Genomic DNA, 24,418 nt, shown 5'->3' on the forward strand with positions numbered 1-24,418 from the left:
AAAAAAAAAAAAAAAATGTTAAGTGAGGGGCTGGGTTCGGTGGCTCACACTTATAATTTCAGCACTTTGGGAGGATGAGGCAGGTGGATCATAAGGTCAGGAGTTTGTTATAAGTAGAATTTTTGATGCCACAAAAGAAGTAGCACTTGAATATAAATTTCCTCAGCAAGGTAATTTGCTATAGAAGCATGAGGCTCACAGATGGAACAATGGTGAGCGCATGCCTGGACAAGGAGGGGAAGGGGTACTTATGCCTGACGGAGGTCTCCCCTATTGCTGGGTTGTTCCCCTATTGGCTAGGGTTAGATCACACAGTCTAGTCTAATTCTGATTGGCTATTTTAAAGGGAGCAGTGGTATGAGCTGAGGTGGGGTGGGTAGTTTGGTCAGAAGGATGGTTATAGGCAGGTCAGAGCAGGTAAGTGGGGGTCAAAGCAGGTGACTGGGGTGAGTCAGGGCAGGGCAGACGACCAGGGGAACAGATGTGAACTACTGGTTGTAAGGCCGGTTGCTCGCTGAGAGCTCGGACACGCCCATCCCTCTCCATGCCTGAAATTACATCACTGGAATCTGCACTCAGCATCTAGCTTTGCCACGCCCACCTCTGCACGCAACACTGAACTCTGCACTCGGCACCTAGCCCGCCGTTGGAAATCCCCTCTGCACTCGGCACCAGGATCTGCACCCGACACTAAACTCTGCACTCGGCACCTAGCCAGCCGTTGGAAAACCCCGCCAAAATTTAAAAGAAACCCCGCCAAAACCTGCCCAATAGCATATTGCCCCGTCCAGCCCGCTCACTGGAAATCCCGCCTACCTACCTACAACAGCTTGCCACATCCACGTCCTGTTTCTCCACAGCCAATCAGAGCGCCCTCCCTCCCTATATAACCCCATGCCTGAGAGGAGTCAGTGGTGACTTCCCTGGCCTCTTTCCCCAGGACCACGGAACCTCGCCCAGGAGCCGAATAAATTGGCGTCTAATTGTTCTCATGCAGGCCTCAGTTTCCTCATTTTAAACTCGGCAATAAACTTTACAGAGAATAAACCTTACACTGGTTAGAACTGAAGTTCTAACTTACAAGGAAGTTAAGCTTTAAAATAGAGAATTAAAGAATAAGAGAGCTGAACATACGGACATACTGATTCTTTGAAGAGAAACTTGGGGTTCACGATATCTAACAAGTTCGAGACCATCCTGGCCAATGTGATGAAACTCCAATCTCTACTAGAAATACAAAAATTAGCCAGGTGTGGTGGCAGGTGCCTGTAATCCCAGCTACTTGGGAGGCTGAGGCAGGAGAATTGCTTGAACCCAGGAGGTGGAGGTTGCAGTGAGCTGAGATGGCGCCACTGCACTCCAGCTTGGGTGACAGAACAAGAGTCCATCTTGGAAAAAAATAAATGCTAAGTGACAGACAAAATGATATCTTTACATGTTTCTTAAACCTTTGGTTCCTGCTGCTGCTTATCTGGCAGAGAGGCTCATCAGAGGAGAAAATGAAGAAAGATTCCCTTGTCCAACATCACATCAGAAAGCAAGCATCTTTGTTCAGTCTATCAGGGTCGTCTTTCGCATTCAATTTAGGAAAACTGCAGGTGTTAATGTTTTTAAAATGTTTGGTTTCCTCCCCCGCTTGGTATGCCTAGTCCTGCTTTTTATATTGTGACATGGTAAAAGCCCCATAAAACTGCATGCCTCAACCATACCTCAGCTTTCTGTTGAAACTGTTCTCTGTAGCCGTGATGTGACAGGCAAGCAGTCCAAACCCATGCCATCTTGGCCCCTGCAACTTGTAATAAGTAACTAAGGTCTGTAATTTCCACCCTACCCAGGCAATGTGTAAACTTCCCTTGACTTCTGTGAACCACTGAAGTAACAATCAGAATGTCCGAAGCCCCTCACCCTCGCCCCCGCCCTGGAGGTGGTTTACAGAATGTCCAAAGTCCACTGGTCGTCGGAATGTCCAAAGCCCCTCACCCCCACCCCTGCCCAGGAGGTGGTTTACGGGTGTAAAAGGTCTTGACACCCTCCTTTCGGGGCCACGGGTTGGAGAGACGCGAGTCCTCCATGGCCGCCGGCAATAAAGACCCTGCAATTTGGCATACTTTTGTATGCTTAGGGGTGGAAAGAGCGAGAGTTTGGGGGACAAGGAACCCTACATTTGAATCTTAATTCCACCACTTATGGGCTATGGTCATGACCTTTAGTCCATCTCCCTGAGTTTCACTGCCTGAGGCTAATTATACTGAATAGACCAGTATTGCCAAATCCCAGTGCCAGGATGGGGATAATGAGAAAACACTCACCAAAAAACCTAATATACCTAGTATAATACCTGACACACAGTAGGTGCTCAATAAGTGAAGCTTATTGATTTTTTTTTCTCTTTGAGCTGGAGTCTTACTCTGTCACTGAGGTTGGAGTGCAGTGGCATGATCTCAGGTCACTGCAACCTCCACCTCCCAGGTTGAAATAATTCTCTTGCCTCGGGCTCCTGAGTAGCTGGGATTACGGGTATGCACCACCACTCAAGGCTACTTTTTGTATTTTTAGTAGAGATGGGGTTTCACCATGTTGGCCACACTGGTCTCAAACTCCTGACCTTAGGAGTTTGCCTTGGCCTCCCAAAGTGCTGGGATTACAGTCGTGAGCCACCCCACCTGGTCAGTAAGTGATACTCATTGTTAATAACAATTCTAGTTTAAGGAATTAAAGCTCTGGACCTTTCATAGTGCTCCCCGATTCCTAGGAGCTTTGCTTCTATCAGCCAGGGTAGTCTAGGTTATGCTGCAGTAAAAAACAAGCCCCCAGGTTGGGTGTGGTGGCTCACACCTGTAACCCTAGCACTTAGGGAGGTCAAGGCAGGTGGATCACTTGAAGTCAGGAGTTCAAACCAGCCTGACCAACATGGTGACACCCTGTCTCTACCAAAAATACAAAAAAATCAGCCGGGTGTGGTGGCACACACCTGTAATCCCAGCTACTTGGGAGGCTGAGGCAGGAGGATCACTTGAACCTGGGAGGTGGAGGTTGCAGTGAGCTGAGATCGGGCCATTGCACTCCAGCCTGAGCAACAAGAATGAAACTCTGTCTCAAACAAACAAAAAACAACCAACCCTCCCATCTCAGGGGTTCACAACAACAAAGGTTTCTTCTTGCTCACACTAATGTCCATCACAGGGCAGGTGTAGCTCTATGCCCGTTGTCTTTCCTCCTGGACTCAGGACCATGGAGCAACCAGTTTCTGGAAGATTGCTGGTTGCCACAGTAGAAAAAAAGGGTCATTTTTTTTTTTTTTTTTTGAGATGGAGTTTCACTCTTGTTGCCCAGGCTGGAGTGCCACAGCACCATCTCGGCTCACCGCAACCTCTACCTCCCAGGTTCAAGCGATTCTCCTGCCTCAGCCTCCCGAGTAGCTGGGATTACAGGCATGTGCCATCATGCCCGGCTAATTTTGTATTTTTAGTAGAGACAGGTTTCTCCATGTTGGTCAGGCTGGTCTCGACCTCAGATGATCGCCCTCCTCGGCCACCCAAAGTGCTGGGATTACAGGCCTAAGTCACTGAGCCCAGCCGAAAAGGGTCTTATATCAGCATTCAGTGCTATGGCTTAGAAATGACACATATTATTTCCATTCAAAAATCTTTTGTCCAGAGCTGGCTACACACTCTCACCCAACCATAAGGAGACCAAGAGGAATAATCCCACCGTGCATTTGGAAAGGGAGAAAGCCAGACAAATGTGGCCAACAGCCCCAGTGACAACCACAGTGCTTTCAAAAACCACTGCCCAGAGAGAGCAGAGGGAGGGAGGCTCAGCATGGGGGTGGGAGGAAGGGTGGAGCCAGAGGAGAATGGGGAGGAGCCAGAGGGGAATGGGGAGGAGTCAGAGGGGAATGGGGAGGAGCCAGGGGTGCCTGGTATGGGCAGCCATTCTTAGGTCAATGTGCAGGGCTGAGGCGGGTACCTTTCTTATGTGAACCCTGACCCAGACAGATCCTGGGCCATTCTGTTCTGCAGGCTTTCCACATGGACGGTGAAGCTGCCTGGACACTGTTTTTTTTTGTTTGGTTGTTTTTTTTTTTTTTGAGACAGAGTCTTGCTCTGTCGCCCAGGCTGGAGTGCAGTGGCGTGATCTTGGCTCACTGCAACCTCCCCCTCCCGGTTCAAGCAATTCTCCGGCCTCAGCCTCCAGAGTAGCTGGGACAACAGGCGGCTAACTTTTGTATTTTTTATTAGAAATGGGGTTTCACCATATTGGCCAGGCTGATCTCAAACTTCTACCTTGTGATCCGCCCGCCGGAGCCTCCTAAAGTGCTGGAATTACAGGCATGAGCCATCGAGCCCGGCCAGATGCTGTTTTCCTGGCACTCCACTTTATGAGCAAAACGGTCACCTGTATCTCCCTGGCTCCACCCCTTCGGCTCTGCTGGATTCCTGGACCTCTTCATTAATTCGAAGTGTTCTCGATTTGGCCTCCTCGGCTCCTTCCTGGCGCAGCCGCTCACTCCCCTGCTCAGGCTTTGTGTCCCTGTAACTGCTGACGCCAGAAGCAGCAGCTCCACCTGCCTGTCCTCCGAGGTCCGGGACTGCGGCTGCGCAGCGCTAACAGCGCGATGTGTGTGCGGACACTGCCACCTCCTGACCCTGCCGAGGCTGCCCGCAACACGCGGGGCTCGCAGTGCGCCGTTTTTTCTGCTGCAGTCCTCAAGATTCAAGCCGGAGGCCTGGCTAGGGGAGCTTGAGCGGCTGACACGGGGGTCTGGCCACTTTCCATTCTGACCTATGCTGGCCTTCTTTCAGATTCTAGAACTTGGTTCTTCTCTGGACCTCCCTCCCACCCACAGGCCTTTGAATGTGCTGGGCTGCAGCTGGGATCCTCTCATCACCACTCTTCTCCCCAAACTTCTTCATCCCTTGGCCAACCTTGAAGACTTAGCTGAGGCTGGGCGTGGTGGTTCATGCCCGTAATCCCAGCACTCTGGGAGGCTGAGGCAGGTGCATCACTTGAGGTCGGGAGTTCAGGACCAGTCTGGCTAACATGGTGAAAGCCTGTCTCTACTAAAAATACAAATTAGCTGGGTGTGGTGGCAGGTTCCTGTACTCCCAGCTACTGGGGAGGTTGAGGCAACACAATTGCTTGTATCGGGAGGTGGAGGTTGCAGTGAGCCAAGATAACAAGCCACTGCACTCCAGCCTGGGCAACAGAGCAAGATCCTGTCTCAAAAAAAAAAAAGTCTTAGCTGAAATGTCACTCCCTTGACTCCTGAGACTTAGTCAAGCCTCCCTGCTATGAGATCTCTCCGCTTCTTGCTGGATGGGTGGGCGATGCTGGAGGATCTGGAAAGAGGAACACTCATGGTTCAAGAGCATTTCCAAACAGCAGAGGTTTCAGAACCCTGTGAGCATTGATGCCTCCCCACTGAGAAGCTGCTCACACATGCTTTGTGATCCTCCGAGGAGAGATGGAGGCCTATCAAACACACTGGCCTTGGTGAGAAAGCCTCTGTGGGTTTCTTGTTTATCCCAATAAGCTGATTCAGGAAAGGGAGCATCAACTTCCTTCTCTGTTTACCGTGGAAGACTCACATCTTCCTTGTGCCCAGGAGAGTGGCCATCTCCTTGCCAGTGCAGACCTAGTGTTCACTGGAGGCTGGAGAAAGCACCCCCAAGAAATGTTTAAGCATGATAGCTACCCAAGAGGCCCCTAGTGCCCCAAGAGCTGGTCATCAGCCCAATTTTGTTTCTTTAATTATTTTTTTAAAAAGTAAGGAAATTCAGTGAAAGTGTAAGCATACAGGCATGTGTAGTAGGTAAACTGGGATTCACTCTTACTGGGGGAATATCACCCAGGTTTTGACAGAATACAGAAGGCAAAAGAGACTGCATTTGGTATAATAAAATACAATTAGGCAGAGCAAGGTGGCTCATGCCTGCAATCCCAGCACTTTGGGAGGCCAAGGCAGGCGGACTGCCTGAGCTCAGGAGTTTGAGATCAGCCTGGGCAACACAGTAAAACCCTGTGTCTACAAAAAATACAAAAATTTTGCAAGGCACGGTGGTACATGCCAGCCATCCCAGTTACCAGCAGGACTGGGGTGGGAGGATCGCTTGGGCCCAGGGGTCACAGCTACAGTGAGCTGTGTTCACACCACTGCACTCCAGAATGGGTGACAAAGCAAGACCCTGTCTCGAAAAAAAGAATTAGCAGCCTATAATTCCAAAGCAGAAAACCAGCTGCTGGCTATGCACTAAACCTGACCAGCCATTATGTGTAAGGTGTGTGTATGTGCAAGTGTGTGTTTGCATATGTATCATTTAAATACTTTATTTACTAATATTTACATTTCAGGAAATTTCACATCAAATAATCTATAGGATCTTTTTAAACATGAGGTGGGCAACATGAGATCCCCACTTCCTTGAGTCTTGCTCTATACCCCAGGCTGGAGTGCAGTGGCGCAATCTCGGCTCACTGCAACCTCCACCTCCCGGGTTCAAGCGATTCTCTACCTCAGCCTCCTGAGTAGCTGGGATTACAGGTGTGTGCCACCATACCTGGCTAATTTTTTTTGTATTTTTTAGTAGAGACAGTGTTTCACCTTCTTGGCCACACTGGTCTTGAACTCCTGACGTTGTGATCCACCCACCTTGGCTTCCCAAAGTGCTGGGATTACAGGCGTGTAAAGGAAGCTTTTTTTTTTTTTGAGACAGAGTTTTGTCCTGTTCAGGCTGGAGTGCAGTGGTACAATCTCAGCTCACTGCAACCTCCGCCTCCTGGGTTCAGGTGATTCTCTTGCCTCAGCCTTCCACGTAGCTGGGACAACAGGTACGGGTCACAATGCCCGGCTAATTTTTGTATTTTAGTAGAGACGGGCTTTCACCGTATTGGCTCCTGACCTCATGATCTGCCCACCTCAGCCTCCCAAAGCGGTGGGATTCCAGGCTTGAGCCACCATGCCTGGCCAAGACCCCCACTTCTATCAGTAGCCATCCTGGCTGGATCCAAGTAGGCTGCTTGTGTTTCCAGTTCACCCCAGTCCCTGCCTGGCCTCTGCAGGCCTCTGGGTTTGCAATCCTAGCTCCCTGCCACCGCCACTACTACTGAGACTGTGCCCCTCCACTACGCAGAACCTCATTGGCTGCCTGCAACCCTGGGGATCATCAGGGGAGGAGACACTAAGCCCATCAATCAGGTGAAAAACCTGAAGCCCAGAGAGGGAAAGTGACTTACCTAGAGACACACAGCTCTTAGTAAGCAGAGTGGAGGCCAACTCCAGACATCCCCACTCTGAGATTTAAGAAAAAAAAATGTGATTTAATAATCTCAAAGTTTCTTCCCTCTCTTTCCCTCTGTCCCTCTCTTCCTCCTTCCCTTTCTTCCTTCCTTCCCTCTCTCCCTCCCTTCCTTCCTTCCCTCTGTCCTTCCTTCCTCCCTTCCTCCCTTCCTTCCTCCCTTCCTCCCTTCCTTCTGCTTCCCTTCCCTTCCTTCCCCTTCCCTTCCCTTCCCTCTTCCTTTCTTCCCTTTCTTTCTTTTCTCTTTCTCTCTCTCTTTCTCTCCCTCTTTGAGACAGGGTCTCAGTCCTCACTCTGTCACTGAGACTGGAGTACAGTGGCGTGATCACGGCTCACTGTAGCCTCGACTTCCTTGGGTTCAAGGGAGCCTCCCATCTCAGCTTCCCAAGTAGCTGGAATTACAGGCACGGGCCACCATACCCGGCTAATTTTTTGTAGAGATGGGGTTTCACCATGTTACCCACGCTGGTCTCAAACTCCTGGGCTCAGGCAGTCCTCTTGCCTCGGCTTCCCGAAGTGCTGGGATTACAGCCGTGAGCCACTGCGCCCGGACAATCACTAAGTTTCTGAAGTAAGAAATGGGATTCCATCCCCAGCTAATTGTTCCTAACTGCTGGTGGCAGCCTGGTTTGTCTCCTGCTTGGACAAACACAGAGGTCTAAGCTCACACTTTTTCTCTTTTACGTTTTAAAAAAATTTATTTTCTATTTTTTCCCCCATGACGTGGCTCCAGGAGATCCTGAGAACATGTGCCCTACAGTTTGGCTTTCAATCTTCTCATTGCAAAGCTGGGATCATGCTGCAGATACCATTCTGCAGTGTACCCTTCCCACCAACCCAGCCCCCACGCAAGCCCCTGAATGGCCATCTTTCCCATTCAGGACACACAGCGTGTCTTTCTTTCTCCTATCACCCCACAGGCCTGAACAGAGGGTCAGAGAGGCGGAGTCCTGCGATTCACCTGCTCAGTCTCCCATCACAGGACCCTGGGCAAGTCACTCCTCTTCCAGAGCCTCAGTTTCCCTGCAGGAAACAGGAGGTGCTCAGAGGCAAGGTGGATGAAACAATTTCTGGGCTTCTTGTATCTCAAAAGAAATTCTTTTCCTATGGCCGGGCGCGGTGGTTTACGCCTGTAATCCCAGCACTTAGGGAGGCTGAGGTGGGTGGATCACCTGAGGTCAGGAGTTCGAGACTAGCCTGGCCAACATGGTGAAACCCTATCTCTACAAAAAAACATAAAAATTAGCCGGGCATGGTGGCACACCCCTGTAATCCCAGTTACTTGGGAGGCTGAGGCAGGAGAATAGCTTGAATCAGGGTTTAAAGGGATCAGAAGCGGTGATTCCTGTGACTCACCTATTCACCTCTCCAGCATGACCAGTTCTCAACAGAGAAACGACTGTTTTCCAACAGCAGAACAAAGTAGGAAGCTCATCAGAGGAAGCTGCAATTCCTGAGGTGTAGCTGTTAGTGAAGCAAATAAACGCAGCCTGCCGCTCTTGGTCTGTATCAACCAGGTTTCTTGGTCAAGCAGAGGTACCAACTCTGGATTTTTAGGGCAGGAAACAACACGAAATTCACTGGAATGATATCAGAAGGACCCCACCTGCCCAGGAGTCTGGAGATTGGCTTAGAAAATTAATAGACACTAAGACAGCAACATGGTGTCCAAGGCGGCTAGCGCACGAGCCCCACTTTGTCAGGAGTGACGCGGCCACAGGCTGCCCCACCACCTGCGGACGTCATCTCTGCTGCTGCAGGACTGTGTGGCGACCATCTCTATTCCCCTCCAGGGCATTCCTGCTGCTCTCACTGAGAATGGGTTCTAATTCTCAGTGAACCCTGGAGTTTGCCTCACCTGCTCCAGATTCAGGATCCCATGTGGAAGCAGCCAATTAGTCAGCCTAAGCCTTGTCTATAGCCCTGGGTGTTAGGGAAAAACATTTTGTTTTTCCTTCCATCCTCTGACCTGCCCTAGGTCACATCCGATGAATCTCCAACTTTGCTTAAGACAGCTAGACTCTGTTTTTGTCGCTTGCAAGATACTCGCAGTAGAGTGGAATTGCATCAAATGCAGAAAACACGGTGGCATTTTTACTGTAATGTCAGGGGCAAATGGTTGATAGATCACTGAAGAAGTAAATTGCTCAGTGCTGGAAATCTTCAGTGACATGGATGAAAAAATGTGAATTATCCAAGAACTGATGAATAGTTGACAAATGACACACATTGGTCCCGAGTTAGGCAAGTCAGTGGCTGTGGCTCTGTTGACTTCTTCAGGAAGAAATGGGTGAATCAACTGAATGTCAGGAGAGCCTCGGCTGACGGGGAGTTACAGGGACTGAGGCAAGTCGTCTGCTCCCTGCTACACACAAAAAACTCAGTAGGCCCTGGGGGCACTTTACGAGTCACTTAGGACAGGTTCTGCCGTGATTTTGTGCATTTTGGATCTCTCGCCCCTGCTCTGGGCTCCAGCCAAGGCGTCCACAGGTTCTATACATGGAAATCAGATAATTAATGCCTGCTGGAGCAAGCCCATCAAGAACAGGAGCAGTGGTTAGAGGCCCCCTCTCCCCTCCCCCTCCCAGGGGAAAATTCTGAGGACGCTCCTTGAAGCCTGCTCAGGAGGTCTCCAGTCACCCTATTAAACGCTTCTCCAGGCAGCCGGCTTTCATTCTTCTCTGTGTCACTCCTCCCAGACCCCAAGTCCTGCTGCTAGAATCACTTCCCAAACATATGCTCTGCATGTGAGCCTTGCCTACGGCTCTCCTTGAGGGGACCCCAGGCCACGGTTAGGCAGCATGAAGGCCCTGGGCTTTTGTGCTAAAAGTAATGGGAAGCCGCTGAAGAACTGGAAGCAGGTGTTGATGAAATCTATGTTCTTAGGGGCCAGCCTGGCCCAGGGTGGAGGATGGGCTGGGATAGCGGCCAAAGCTGTGCAACAGGGAAGACCATTCTGGAAGCTCTTGCAGGAGTCTGGGCAAAATGAGAGGGCACATTGGATAAGGGTGTTTGCAGACTGAATGAGGGTGTTTGCTGTCTGGCTGTCTCTGTCCCTTTATGTGTCATGGACTTTCTCTTAACCTACACACAGGCTCCTCTGATTTTAGTAGCTGCATGTGACCCATGTCAGTCTCAGGCCCTGGCTGCTGGATGGGGACCACGCATGTGCTCAGCCCAAGCCAGATGTCTACGAGCTTTTCCTGAGTGCCTCAGAGGACACTGGGCACTGGGGTCTCAGAAGAAGGACCGGCCAGGAGAGCAAGCAGAAGGGGCCATGGAGACCCAGCTCCTGAGACCCTGGAAAAAGGATCATGAGGAAATAAGTCAGGCACCCAGAGCCCAGGGGAGCCTCCATCAAGCACCACAAAGGTGCAGGCATCAGTTGGTGTTGCTTAAACCCAAATCTCCAGAACACAAGAGGGGAGAGCCAGGTGGACCTGCCCCCTTTCCCAGCTGATGAGAAAACGGAGGCTCAGAGAGGCAGGATCTCTTGACTGCAGGCTGGTTTATCTTTTCAATGCACCACAAAGTTATTTGACTTGCTGCTGGCATCTGGTTTTGCTTTTATTTTCCTTCACAAATCAACTACTTTTCGAATACAGCATTTGCAGTTTCACTGGAATGTCATTGGCCCCTCAGCGTACCCTGTTCTCAAGCAGAATCAACCACATGTCAAATCCTCCCACTGCCGGCTGACATCACCACCATCAGCTTTACCACTGTTAGGACAAAAACTTGAGACGGTAACTTGCCCCCAAAGTGGGAAAGGAGCTGTGAGACCGAGGAACGACTCGAACAAGTCCAGCTTGGCCAGTAGTTGAGTTTATTAGGACGTCCACACAGGGGTCTCAGCAGGACAGCTCTAGAGATCCATTCCGCCTTCAGTCTGCAAACTGCTTTTCAGATAACTTTCTGGCTCTTTGCCTACCGTGTATGAGCCACTTTTTCTTGGTTGGTTCTCATGTTCTCCAGGATGTTTGGATTCTCAGAGGCACCTGGTCCTCAGCTGGGGACCAGGGCCATGGCTCATTGCCTGGCTTTCAGGGTTCGAGCAGGGGACATACACCCTTAAATAACCTAAAAGGGGACCCATCACACTGCAACCACCACCATCAAGAAGCCAATGTCTAACTGAGACACCCCCGGAAGGACAAGGGGGAGTGGATGCTGGAGAGACAGGTGGGAGCCCATCGCCAGGGAAAGACTTCATTCTTAGAAAAACATCAGACAAATGGGGGGGTCTGCATTTTGGCTTGCTGCATCTTCAGCGCTTTCTCTTCCTGGCCTCCTCCTTGGTTGCTCCTGGACACCTCCCCTCTATTCCTCCCCCAGTATATTCTTTAGCCTAAAGCAAAGTGTTTCTTCCCATTCCCCACACTATCCCGTCCACTCTCTTCCCTTATTCCAGGCTCCGGTGTTCCTGCCTTCTCCCGGGCACACTTGCCGTCTGCATTAACCCCTCCCCTGCTGTGCTCAGCTACAGAAATGCCAAACTCCCTAACACTCCGTTCCAGCAACTTTACCTCGCCCCCTTTATCCATCTGATAAAATGTCTGCATTTTGTCCTGGCCTGTGTTCAGCTCGTCTCCCCTTGTGGCTGCACTGCTCTGGAGTTCCCCACTACGTTATAGGTTTGGAGATCAACAGGACTGAGAGCGCAGATTCACCTCTAGCATCCGAGCCTGCTGCCTCAGGTCCTCCGCTGACCACGAATTTGCCCCCTCAAGCAAGTGCTTTGACTCGTACACAAGGTTGACCACAATTAGCACAAGTGGGATGCCTATAGAGGCTGCATTTGTCATCCGGCCCCCTCTGCCCGCCAGCCAGTTGGTGCGTTCACTTGTTAAGACGAACCCAGCATCATTTCCAGCTGAGGTTTGCCGAAGGTGTAGGACACTGGCTCTGGCTCCCCTCATGGCACGGACCTCCTCCCCAAGGACTCTGTGGCTTTGTAAAAATCAATAATGCGGGAACGCGAGTCAGGTGGCATTTCACGCATAACTTCAACAAATTCTTTCAGTTTGTCAGTGCTGGTCACAGACAGCCTGTTGGCTTCGGCATGTGCTGATGATGTGTGTGAGTCCTCCACGGCGCTAGTGATGAACCCAGCCACAACAGACAGTGTTCCCAGCCCTGCCCCAGCTGTAGTGAGGGCCAGACTCACCCCTCCTGTAAAGGGTGCCAAAACAAAGCCGAGAATAGACATGATGCCAGAGGCAGTGCCAGCCGCGTAGGACACCACGTTGGAGATGGTGGAGTCTCTGTGGACCTTTTCAGTCCCATCTGCAAGGGCATAAATCTCCCTTATGGACTCCTGAATATTCCTTCGGAGTTGAGGACACTTTTTCAAAAACCACTCTCTTAACGGCCGGTCATTTTGCCACTTGCCTTTGTCGTCAATAACCACATCTGTTGTACGCTTCTTCAGAGTTTCATAGAGGGCATTTGCCTCGTCTCTGTACCAATAAAGGACAGATGATTAAGAAAGGCAGCTTATCTGTAAAATGAGCTTAATACGATCCATTCCACATAAATCACAGAACTGTTACTAGAAGTCAAATGGAAATAAAGTTTTAAAATGTAAATAATTTTTTCAAGGCTAAACATGTTTTGTACATCATAGATATGCCACAGTACTTACTCAGTATGGGAAGAAATAAGTTAAAGTCGTCTTCACATGCACCTTAGTGGTAGGTATTGGATAAAGACGGCTCCCCACGCGAGGGAGGTCACCGCCGTCACTACCAGAGTGCGTGGAGAGGGGAAACGTTGTAGAAAAACAAAGAGAATGGGATGGGAGCAAAAAGACCTTCATTCAGAGTATCACGGAACAGGGAGAAATTAACTTCTGATGAAGTTAATTAACTTGCCTTTGTCCTGTGCCCCTGGGAAGTGGTCTCTGGGGCCCTGGAATGTCCTGCCTAGTAGGAACATCTTTAATCCCTTGTGGTTTGGCTTCAGGACAGTATAGCACTGTGATGGATGATGGGAGTTTGGGGATACTGGGTTTCTCTCCTGACCCTCAGAAGTGGAGACTAAGGGAGTGAGGCCGCGGAGACGGGCTGGAGACTCCACGCCAGCCACGAGGCCGGTTTGTGCTCCAGACCCAGGAAGAGCTCTGCACTGAGGCATGAGTTGAGAAAGACCTTCTCTTTGTCCAAACTCTAGGTGGGCTGTTCTGAGCCTCTTCTCCTCTAAGCGCTGACCTTGGCCTTCCACGCCCATGCTGTGCTCCCTGGGCCTGCACCGCCCCAGCTCAGCCAGATTCCCCCAAGTCAGTTTAGGGAGGGTCCTCCCCCGATGCTGTCTGATCACCCTCTGCCATCTCATCACGCTCCTCACCCCCACCTTTGATGGGTGAGTGTCTGACCTGCCTTTAGGGAGAATCCTCTCAGGCCAGTTTAGGACAAACCCCACTCTGCTGTCTCCTGTCAGTCGGGTTTCGTCTCCCGCCCCTCACCCTGGTGTTGGCTGGGGCTCCCCCTCTGTCTTTACTGTATTCAAAGCTGCGCTCAGCCTCCCTCTTCTGTAAAAACAATCCTGATAAAGGCTTCTTTCCTGATTTAATGTGATTCACAGCAACTTTTCCTTAACTGGGTCAGCTTCCCTGGTCAGCAGCACCCCGCGTTTTGACCCACGCTGACTCGGCAGAACACAGCATCCTGGGGACAGTGGAAGCTTCAGACTCCGCCCTGTGCGTCTCTTGTTTAGACTGATTTTAATCTGTGTTCTTTCCCTGTGATAAACCGCAACCGTGCAATAACAGTTTTCAGTGAGTTTCCTGAGTCCTTGTAGTGAATTATCCAGCCTGAGGGGGACTTAAGAAAGCCCCTCAAGTTTGCAACGGGTGTCAGAAGTAAGGGTGTACTCAGATGTTACATTTTGGCTAAATCTGAGTACTTAAGAATTCAAACAAAACCTCAGACTAGGAGGCATCACGTTGCCTGGTATGCTCTCTCTTCCAGTGCCTCATGCCCTTTAACCTTTCGACTGAAGGCCACAGGGTCCAGTCAATGTCCTTTTTGACTGAAAAGTAAAAGACCTGGCTATGAATCCCGGCTCTACACGAACTCGCAAGCCACCTCACTGCCTCCTGACCTGGCACCTCCACATTCCAGGGACTCCCTCTCACATGTCACCAGCCAAACTAATGCCGTGGCAAGTGACAGCTTCACCTGTGCGCATGCCAAGGCCATGTGCAATTTCATGGACCCTCTTGAGGACCCATGAGACTTTGAAAATCATCTCTGTCAATCACTAATGCTGAAAAGACCCAAATTTGGACCAGATGATAGAGAAAGTGTTTTTCTCTTTGGCTGGGGACTTGTGAGTCTCCTGAGCACCTACTGTGTGTCAGTCATCATGCTAAGCACTTCACATGCTAAGTACTTTACCTTATTTTTCTCATAATAAAGCTCAATGAATGAAGGCAGAAAGTAGTCACGTAACTTGCAAAGCTCCCATCACCAGTAGATGGCAGAAATGACCCTGCCCTTACGGGCTTCCTCTCCCTTCAGCCTGAGGCCACTCACTGCCAGTGAAGGACTTGGAGAAAATATTCCTCCTGGACTACTGAGAGGGATAACCTCAGGCTCAGCAGAGGGGGCTGCCTGGAGGAAGTGTGCCTGAAACAGAAAACTAGCCCAGGGGAGATCTGAGTGTCATCGCCGGGGCACCCCATAGAGGTAATCCCCTGAAAGTTACCTGGGCAGTCCAGCCACAGCCACAAATCTCTGCCAGGCTTCACTGTCAGTCCGCAGGATTTCCAGATACACTGGATTAACTACCTTCTGGAAGAATTCGGTGATGTACCTAATTTCTAGTTGGAAGCAAAAAGGATAAGATTGGAAGAAAGTTTGCTACAGCATAAATGGCATTGAGTACAAGGTGGTTTAGTGTTAGCCCTCCTGACCAGCTGTCACATGGAGTATTTTTGATGGAGGCATCAGTGCTATAGGCTGAAATATATCCCCCCCCCAATTCTTCTACTGAGTGATTATTTTTGGACATTGAGCCTTTGGGAAGTCATTAACTTAAAGGAGGTCATAAGGGTCGGACCCTGATACTGTAGGGCTGGTGTCCAATTAAAAGAAAAAAGAGACAGATCTTCTCTCTATTCTCTCTTTTTCTGCTCTCTCTGTCTTGCCCTCTAGCCGTCTCTCCCTCATTCCTTCCCTTTCTCTCTCTTTTTTTCTCTCTCTCTTTCTCTTTCTCTCTCTCTCTCTCTCTCACACACACACACACACACACACACACACACACACACACGGGGAAGACCGTGTGAGGACACAGCACTGAGGCAGCTTCTGCAAGCCAGGAACAGAGCCCTTTCCAGACACCAAGCCTGCTAACACCTTCACCTTGGACTTCTTGCCTCCAGAACGTTGAGAAAATAAGTCAGTTGTTGAAGCCATCCAGCCTGTGGCATTTTACTAGGGCAGCCTGAGAAGAGTAATTTACCAGGGAAATGCCATGGTGCTTTGGGGAGGAACCCATCTATTTCAGCTGGCCTCTCTTGGGGCTTGGGGCAGACTCATCGGCCTCCTTCTTCATCTGGGTTCCTCTGGGGCTCACTTGGCTCTGGAGGCACCACCTTTCATTCTAGGTGTGAGTAGGAACCAGCCAGGGAAGAGGAGGTGAGCCTACCTGAGTCTATGATTCTAGCGACAAGGTCACTGAGAGGCTTACCTTGGAGCTCTTCAGCCGCTGTCCAACCTGGATGGTTCTGCTGCACCCTTGAGGAGGAGAAAATAATTGTGAGATGGAATGTGAGCCACCTGTGGGCAGAGGGGGGCTCCAGCAGCCGGGCTCTGCAGATCCCTCTGGGGTGGCAGCAAATGCCAAGGCCAACCTAGCCCAGATGGTTTCTCCGTCACCTGCCCCCATCACTTGCTATTTACAGACACTCACCTCGCTCCAGCTCCCTCTGCCCTCACTCCCACACCAAGGCAAAGGCAGCTTGTCCCGCTGGGGTATGAGGAGAAGATAATCAGAGGACAGGCAGCTCTCTGACAATGACAGAAACTACAGAGGCTGTACACAGAAAGAGAGACGGAAAGGAACATTGTGACAGTGACCTGGGCCTGGGCACGTGTGTGATGACTGATGGATGACAGCCAGTGTGTGCTGAGTGTCTGTGCTGTGCAGGGCTTCTTCCACGTGTCTCACTAGATGACCACACACAGGCCAGGAGGTGGGGGCCCCTTTCCCACCTGAACACAGAGGAATCCACAAAAGTTAGGGAACTTGCCGGTGTTTTCACAACAGTGCTAGAGCCAGGACCCCTGCCTCAATCCCACGTCTTCAGTGACTCTGCTCTGCTCCCTTAAATACTCCACACTAAGTCATGTATTCGTGCTCATTGTACATGACGCCTCACTGCAAATCCATGTCTCGCAGCTGTGCCCAAGCCTTTGTCTTGGTGAAYTSACGGTGCTGCAGTGGACAGCCGGGGCCCCTGTTGCTTCTCTAAGATCCTTCGTCCCACAAAGGCCTGGATCCTGCCAGATGCYGGCRCCCCTGCTGTGGCTGCTGCGCCCTCCTGGTGCTGCCCTGTTCCCTCTGCTGTCCWCCCCTAGCTGATGGACCTCACAGTGTTTCTAATTCTTCATATAAATTTGGCTACAAAGAACATCCGCTTTCCAGAAAAACTTTGCCCACATCTGAGATGATTTCCTTAAGACATTTGTAGGAGGAGAGTGACTAGGTCAGAGGCATCAACATCTCAGAAGCTTTTATACCCAGAGCCACACTGCATGCAAACTGTGCCAGTTCACACAGCCTGGCAGTCTGTGGAGATGCCCATTCATTCAGTCTTACTAGCTCTCGGCAGTCTCTTCTTCAGGACCAAAAATATATACACAACATACAAACATGAGAACTAAATGTACTTGTTACCAATACAAATTAGGACAAAATTTAAAGCACAAAGGTAGCAGTTGGGATGTGAAGCACTGAACGAAGGAGGAGGAGGATTAACATTGTCATTTTTAAAAGAGGGAAGTTAAGAAACACTGGGTACAACTGAGAGTATAGGAAAGTTGTAAGTCAATTGCTTACAGCTACAAAGTTGCTCATGGAAGACATCAAACTGGTGAGACAATGTCACAAAAAGGTGGAGAGGAGAGGTAGAGGCAGTGTACACACAGGATGAAAGTGACTAGTAATGACACTGTAAGTAATAACCCTGACACCGCTTCAGCCCATCACAGTCAGGGCGGCTGCAAGCATTACCATTTTTCTTTCCTCACCGTGTGTCTCTGCTCACTCCCTGGCACAGCCACTTCCAGCAGCTGGTCTTTGTTACAGACTTTAACAGCACCGTGGTTCCTGGGGCTCTGATGGGGCTCTATCCTCCAGCACTCACACAAAAGCTGCCTCCTCAAAAGACACTCACCTCCCTCTTTCCCCTTCCTGCCTTTGTCTCAGGGTTCAGGCCCCCAGATGTGTGTCTTCTGGGGCCCCCATGCAGCAAGGGTAAAAGGGGGAGCCAGTCCTGGGCAGCAGGTCACCAGGGGACAGGGGTGATAGGAGAGGGGCTCTTCTTCCCCTTCCTCCTGTTTGTTCTCTGTGTGACCCTCTAGGCCAGGGCAGCCGTCTCAACACCATGAGCCAGGAGGGCCAGGAGAGGGCAGAGGAGCAGGAGGGCAGAGACAGCTGGGGCCTCGGACACGCCCCACACTTGTGAGGAGCTGCACCTGGGAGCCCATCCTCCCTGGTCATTGTTGGCCTGGCTCTGACTCTGATCTGGGGCCCCTGCTGAATATTGAGGCTGGATCTGCCTGATAGTCTTGACTAGGACACAGAGGGTGTCCTAGTCCTGGGCAAGTCTGCCAGTTGGTCAATTCCGGGAAGGGACTTTGTATTCTGGAAGAAGCCCAGATGGTGCCTGGTCCAGCCCACGCCCTGCCCAACTGTGCAGCCCAGACAGGGAGCCCTCCCTCCCGCCTCAGCGCTCTCAGCCAAGCTCACCAGATGCAGAGGACAAAGATTCTCAGCAAAGCAGCTCCATCCATGTCACTGCAGGGCCTTTTCCTTGGGTGGGAAAAGGGGTTGAGACGGTGTGCTCCTCCTCAGAGATCACCATTTTCATTTCATTTTGGAGCAACGGTTTTGCCCTGCCACCCAGGCTCGAGTGCGCTTGTGCCATCATAGCTCATTGCAGCCTAGAGCTCCTGGGCTCAAGTGATCCTCCTCCTTCCACCTTCTGAGTAGCTGGGACTAGACGTCACCACGCTGGGCTAATTTGTTCATTTTTAATTTCACAGAGCCATCATCTCCTGTGTTGCCCAGGCTGTCTTGAACACCCGGCTTCACGTGATCCTCCCGCCCCCGCCTCCCGCAGCACTAGGATTACAAGCCAGGCAAGGTGCTTGCCACCTTGATGGGCATCTCTTGTTGGTGAAGAACAAATAAAACCATGACTCAGATTTCACAGAAATTACCCCCTGATTTCATGTACTTTTGGCAGCCCTATCAGGTTTTTTAGAGGGGAAAATGCTTAGGCTGGGAGGGAGGCGACTTGCCCAGAGTCACACAGCTCTTGGAAGGCAGAGGGGAGGCCAGCATCTGGCCTTGTGACTCTGATATTGAAGCAAAAAACTGTGATTTCAATAATCCAAAAGTTTCCAGGTTTGATTCTGCTTGTACAAACAGAGATCTAAGCTCACACTCCCATGTTATACTCAGAGTTCCACAGCGTGGCTTTTGAATCTCATGAGTGCAAAGCTGGCATCACGCCACAGGCGCCGTTCTGCAATGCACCCTCTCACTCCGCTGTCTGAGCCATGTGTCCCATTAGAGACAGGGCACATCCTGTTTATTCTCCATCACCCCAGAGGTCTGAACAGAGGGACAGAGGTGACGGCCAGAGACGTGGACGTATGATCTAGCTGCTCAACCTCCTGACATGGGACCCTAGGCAAGTCACTCCCCTCACAGGGCCTCAGTTTCCCCACAGAGCCTGGCACAAGTGGATGCTCAGACTCAGGGTGGGTGAGAGGACCTCTGGGTTCCTTGTATCTCAAAATAAGTCAAAATAACTGAAGCCTGGGTGCAAATCCAGGCTCTGCTACCGCTTTTGTTTGATCTGAATAACAGCCTGGCCAAGATGATGAAACCTCGTACCTACTAAAACTACAAAACATATCTGGGCATGGTGTTGGGCACCTGTAATCCAAGATACTCAGTAGGCTGAGGCAGAGAATTGCTTGAACCTGGGAGGTGGAATTTGCAGTGCGCTGAGATGGCGCCACTGCACTCCAGCCTGTGTGGCAAAGCAAGACTCCATCTCAAAAAAAAAAAAAAACTTTTGCCCTCATTGGGCCTGAGCAGCAGCATCTTGGAGCCACCCTGGATGCTGCCAGGCCACAAGGACAGTCCAAGCTCTGGGTCATCTCCTCTCCTGCACCTTTTGTGGTTCCTTCAAATTTCCCAAAGAGATGGGGACACCCCCAACGCAAACCTTTTTTCTGGGGCTACCCTTCCTTGTCTCAGCAGTCAAAACCAGAGCTGAGCCTGGGGAGCTTTGTGAATCCGTTTGAGCTGCTTCCTCATCTCTCGCTACAGTTTAAGGGCACAGTAGGAGGAAGGGAGCAGTCGGACTCAAGCCTGGGTGCAAATCCAGGCTCTGCCACTGCTTTTGTTTGATCCGAACCAGTCACCTAACCTCTCTGAGCTCACCTACAAAAGCTGAATGATCCTTCTCTTTCAGAGCTGTTGTGAGAATAACGAGTAGGGGCAGGTCAACCATCCCCACCTTACCAAGGAATCTTCCCCTGACAGAGACTGAGCAAGATCCAGATATTCTGAGCTATGTGGATCCCAACTCTAGCTGTGCCTTTGTCTAATAACCAGACAGGTCCTCCAGCCTCCCATATATACCCAGAAGTTTGAAAGTGAAAGTCACAACTTCCCAGCACCTCGTGATCAAGCAGAGCACACACGCTGCCCTCCTCCACCACTGTCAGTGCAGACCCGCCCTCCTTGCTGCCACACTTAGAGGAGCAGCTCCAGACCAGACATCCAGATCTGACTCACCCAACCACCTGCCTCGCATCCTCAGGGTTGGGGGTCTGCTGTGGTCTTCAGAAGAAAGACCTGCCACTGACGGACTGTGGGACCCTCCAGATTACTCCCCATCCTCCCGTGTCCCCACACTCCCCAGATGCCTGCCCTACTCCCACACATGCCATCAGCATTAGCACAGTCTCTCCCACATGCCGAGTGGATACTTATGACATATTTATTGCAATGCCGTTGGGGTTATTTTGTCTGTTTTTGAGACAGGTCTCATTGTCGCCAAGGCTGAAGTGCAGTGCCACAGTCATAGCCCACTGCAGCTTCAAAGCCCTAGGCTCAAGCCATCCTCCCCCCTCAGCCTCCTGAGTACCTGGTTCTACAGGTGTGAGCAGCCACCCAGCTAATTAAAAAAATATATATATATATTAGAGATGGGGTCTCACTATATTAACCGGGCTACTCTTGAACTCCTGGCCTCAAGTGATCCTCGCACCTTGGCATGAGCCACTGCACCAGGCCTGCTTTTGTCGAATGCCATGACTTGTGGCTTCTAGACATTTGCTTATGAGGGTCTTCTACCAGGAGGACCTGCTTCCACTGCTTGGAAAAATCATGCTCATCCTTCAATGACAAAATCAGGCATTGCCTCCTTTCAGAAAGCCCCCAGCATCCTCCCAGGAGGGACCACTGCCCCGCGTTCCACTCCCGAGGAGCCCTGGGTGGAGGAACTAAGACCACTGCTCAGCCACACTTCCACAGCTAAGAAGTCAGGCCACCAGATTGCTGTCAGACTTTTCTGCTTTGCCGCAGGCAGAAGAAGGGCCTCAGAAATGGCGTGCTGCCATTGTAACACAGTTACACAACCGACTACCTGTATTTGTACTGCAGTCAGCAGATGCCCAGTCCATCATGTACAGCGTACCTGATGTGACATTGACCTGTTTACAACCTGAACAGAAAACCGTTTCTGGGAGCATGGTGGCTCATGCCTCTAATCCCAGCACTTTGGAAGGCCAAGATAGGTGGATGACCTGAGATCAGGAATTCGATTTCAACATGGCCAACATGGTGAAACCTTGTCCCTACTAAAAGTACAAAAATTAGCCAGGCATGGTTGTGCATGCCTGTAATCTCAGCCACTCAGGAGGCTGAGACAGGAGAATTGCTTGAACCCAGGAAATGGAGGTTGCACTGAGCCAAGACCCTGCCACTACACTCCAGCCTGAATGACAGAACAAGACTTCATCTCAAAAAAAAAAAAAAAAAAAAAAGCAAGGAAATTGTTTCTGGGTTTTCTTGTGAGCAGAGAACTCACTGTGGGATGTGCTGTGATGACACAAGGGAGGCGGGTGGGAAACCTTGTACCCACCATAGAAGTGTCTCCAAGTCCCCACCTTATCCACTGGGGTGCACCGTGGCGGGCCTGCCGAGGAGGAGAAGGGCAGCTGCTGCTCCCCACACACCCAGCAGTCCGTTTTGTTCTGGGCCACAGTCTGCATCCAGTCTGCAAAGAGATTTGCTGTGTACCAGCTATGGTCAACAGGTGAGATGTTTAGCAGGCACTAGAAGGGGAGTCATGGCTATTCAACAAGACATAGGAAGGGGTGTCCTTTTGACAGAGCCCCACCCAGGCAGCGGTCAGGTGCCTGGCTTACAATAACAAATGGATTAGTGCCCCCCTGCGATGCGTTGCTGGAGACCATAGTAGGACAATGGAGGCGTTGCAATGTTCCATTAAGACGGGTGGTTGTGCTATTGCATAGTGGAGGAACCAGGTCCACTGTTTCAGACGTGCAAGGGACAGTAGGATGTAATAGGGAATGACTTGTAAATCCTCTTCTAGGCCCTTTCCTCCTGGGGTAGAAAAGCTGAACCAGTGGGAACTGGTTTGTTATTTCCAAGGTACTTAGTCATTGGCTGCCTGGCGCATAAGTCCTGTGGCAAGGGCAGCAGCAGCTTACCTGGAGTCCCAGGTGGGAGGCAACGGAGTACTGTCCCCAACACTGTCTACCTGGTTCCTGATGGTGGCGTCAGGCCCTTGTGTCAGAAGAGTGTATGCTGGGGCGCTGAGAACGTGCACAAGCTCATTCAGGGTGCCTACAGCTGCTGGTGAGCAGCAGGCCCACAGAACCAGATAGCAGAATTGTCTCACGACAAGCCATCTGTGTCCCAAGCCTGCTGAGAAACAGGGCCCTGCCCCTTCTGTATGAAGGAGGGGATTTGTGGAGGTTCTGCCACCCATGTCAAAGACTCCCTTGGTCGTCACATAGGTAACAAGAGTTGAGCACCGAGTGAAGCTGTGTACTCACGAGCCTGCTGGTCAGTGTGCTCCTTAGTTGAAGTATTCTTGTCACTTAGCAACAGTTTGTGTTTGCACATTCCTGGATTTTGGTTTCTGGAAAGTGTTTCTCCACCATCCTGTTATTTGGCACTGGTGTGTACTGGCACTGGGGACCCCTCGGAAATGATCTGCACTTGCTGGAGGGCGTGATATATCAGCCTGAGTTGTTACATCCAGCTCTGGCTGCTTCCATGGTTGGGACCAGAATGGTAAAGGGACATGTTTCTGTCCCCATCTTTGCCACAGGCCCCACCCAAGTCCCTCAGCGGCAAATGGCTGTGTCCGATTCACAAGGCTGTTCCTGCGCTGATTCTCCTGGGGCTTGTGTTGGCTTCGCTGCAGCCTCAGCTTGCTCAGAGGTCCCATTCTCTTTTGTGGACCAGTCCACTGGGCCCCCTTCTTGACCAGGCTCTATAGGGGTTCATGGAGTGGGCTATTTGGGGGTCCAGTCGTTCAGGGGCTTATGAACGTTTGTAATTGCTTTCGTGGGGTGGAGCACGCATTTCACTACCCTAACTCTCAGCTGGAATTCCTTAGAAGTCATTTGGAGTGTCAAACATGATAAAATAGCCATTCCCAGAATGTATTTTGGAATGAGAATTATGTATACCAAACAGGGTTTTTGTGGCAATCTCTCAACTAGTAATATAAACTCCACCTGCCTCGCCATCACAGCTGCTTCTCCGTAACCACTTATGACTGTCATAAGCCCTTGCAACAAATGGATCTTAACATACAGGTAATGGAGCACTCGGCTCCCATGTCCACTAGGACAAGAACAGTCTGTTTCAATACATAGTGGGTTCTACATGTGTCCTCCAGTCCCCAGACACCTTGGCCGCCATTATTCTTATTAGGATTCTGCAGTCCTGGTCCTTATCCTGATCTAAAGGGTTGGTGCCTGTGGGAAGGCAGCGAGCTATTCCCATGGTTCTTTAGTAAAGTGCTGCTCTGGCTTAAGTTTCGGGCACCATGCAAACATGGCAGCATTGGGCAGTTCCCCTGCCTTTTCAACTGCTTTTCTTGTCACCACCTTTGTCGGGGGAGTCACTGTAAAGGCCTTTTTGCTGCCTCCTTTCCCTTTGCTCCCTTATCTTTATCTCAACTGTGCACTCTCTGCACAGCATTTGAGGTGCTCTTTGTAGAACACCCCAAATGAACGCCCTGAGTAGCCCTCCCTGGCTCCACATCTCACAGCACTGAACAAACATTCGTGAAGGAACACGTGGTCATTCTCGGGGTATTCTGGAATCGTTTTCTGGCAAGACATGCCCACAATACAACATCTGACAATGTTTCCTGTATGATTTTAACGTACCAAATAAGCCAACTAAGTCTTTCCTAGACCTCAGGGGACCTAATATCTAAAACGTTAAAGAGGTCAAATAGACCAAATTTGGATTTGGATTTTGGAAAGTTCGTCAAATATCAAAGGCTTAAAACACTCTATATTACTAAATAAGTTATTGTAAAATAAGTCATTCTTTTAGCCAAAGCAATAATTCAGATATTTCAAAACAGCAAAATTCATTACTCTTTGATAGAGGAAGAGTCTCACTTTCCCAAACAGTAAGATCTCATAAAGACAGCATGAGGTCAATGGAATCTGCCTTTCTCTCTCTACTTTTGATGTAGCTTACTCAAAAGGCAAAAAATAATAATAATAATAATAAATAAAAAAATTACTCTATCAGGCCGGGTGCGGTGGCTCAAGCCTGTAATCCCAGCACTTTGGGAGGCCGAGGCGGGTGGATCA

General features: G+C 50.4%; 1 protein-coding gene across 1 annotated transcript; it reads right to left on the bottom strand.

Moving 5' to 3' along the window:
• Positions 1-11,103: 11,103 nt before the first annotated feature.
• Positions 11,104-24,387, bottom strand: LOC108286330 (apolipoprotein L3-like). The gene is given in 5 exon segments (XM_017504070.2): positions 11,104-12,231; positions 12,234-12,757; positions 15,006-15,120; positions 15,990-16,036; positions 22,283-24,387. Coding segments are annotated over 5 exon segments (1,257 nt in total). The 5' UTR covers positions 22,564-24,387; the 3' UTR covers positions 11,104-11,941.
• Between the last annotated feature and the right edge of the window lie 31 nt (positions 24,388-24,418).

The sequence above is a fragment of the Cebus imitator genome, unplaced genomic scaffold, assembly GCF_001604975.1.
Source record: "Cebus imitator isolate Cc_AM_T3 unplaced genomic scaffold, Cebus_imitator-1.0 Scaffold317, whole genome shotgun sequence".
NCBI classification, from domain to species: domain Eukaryota; kingdom Metazoa; phylum Chordata; class Mammalia; order Primates; family Cebidae; genus Cebus; species Cebus imitator.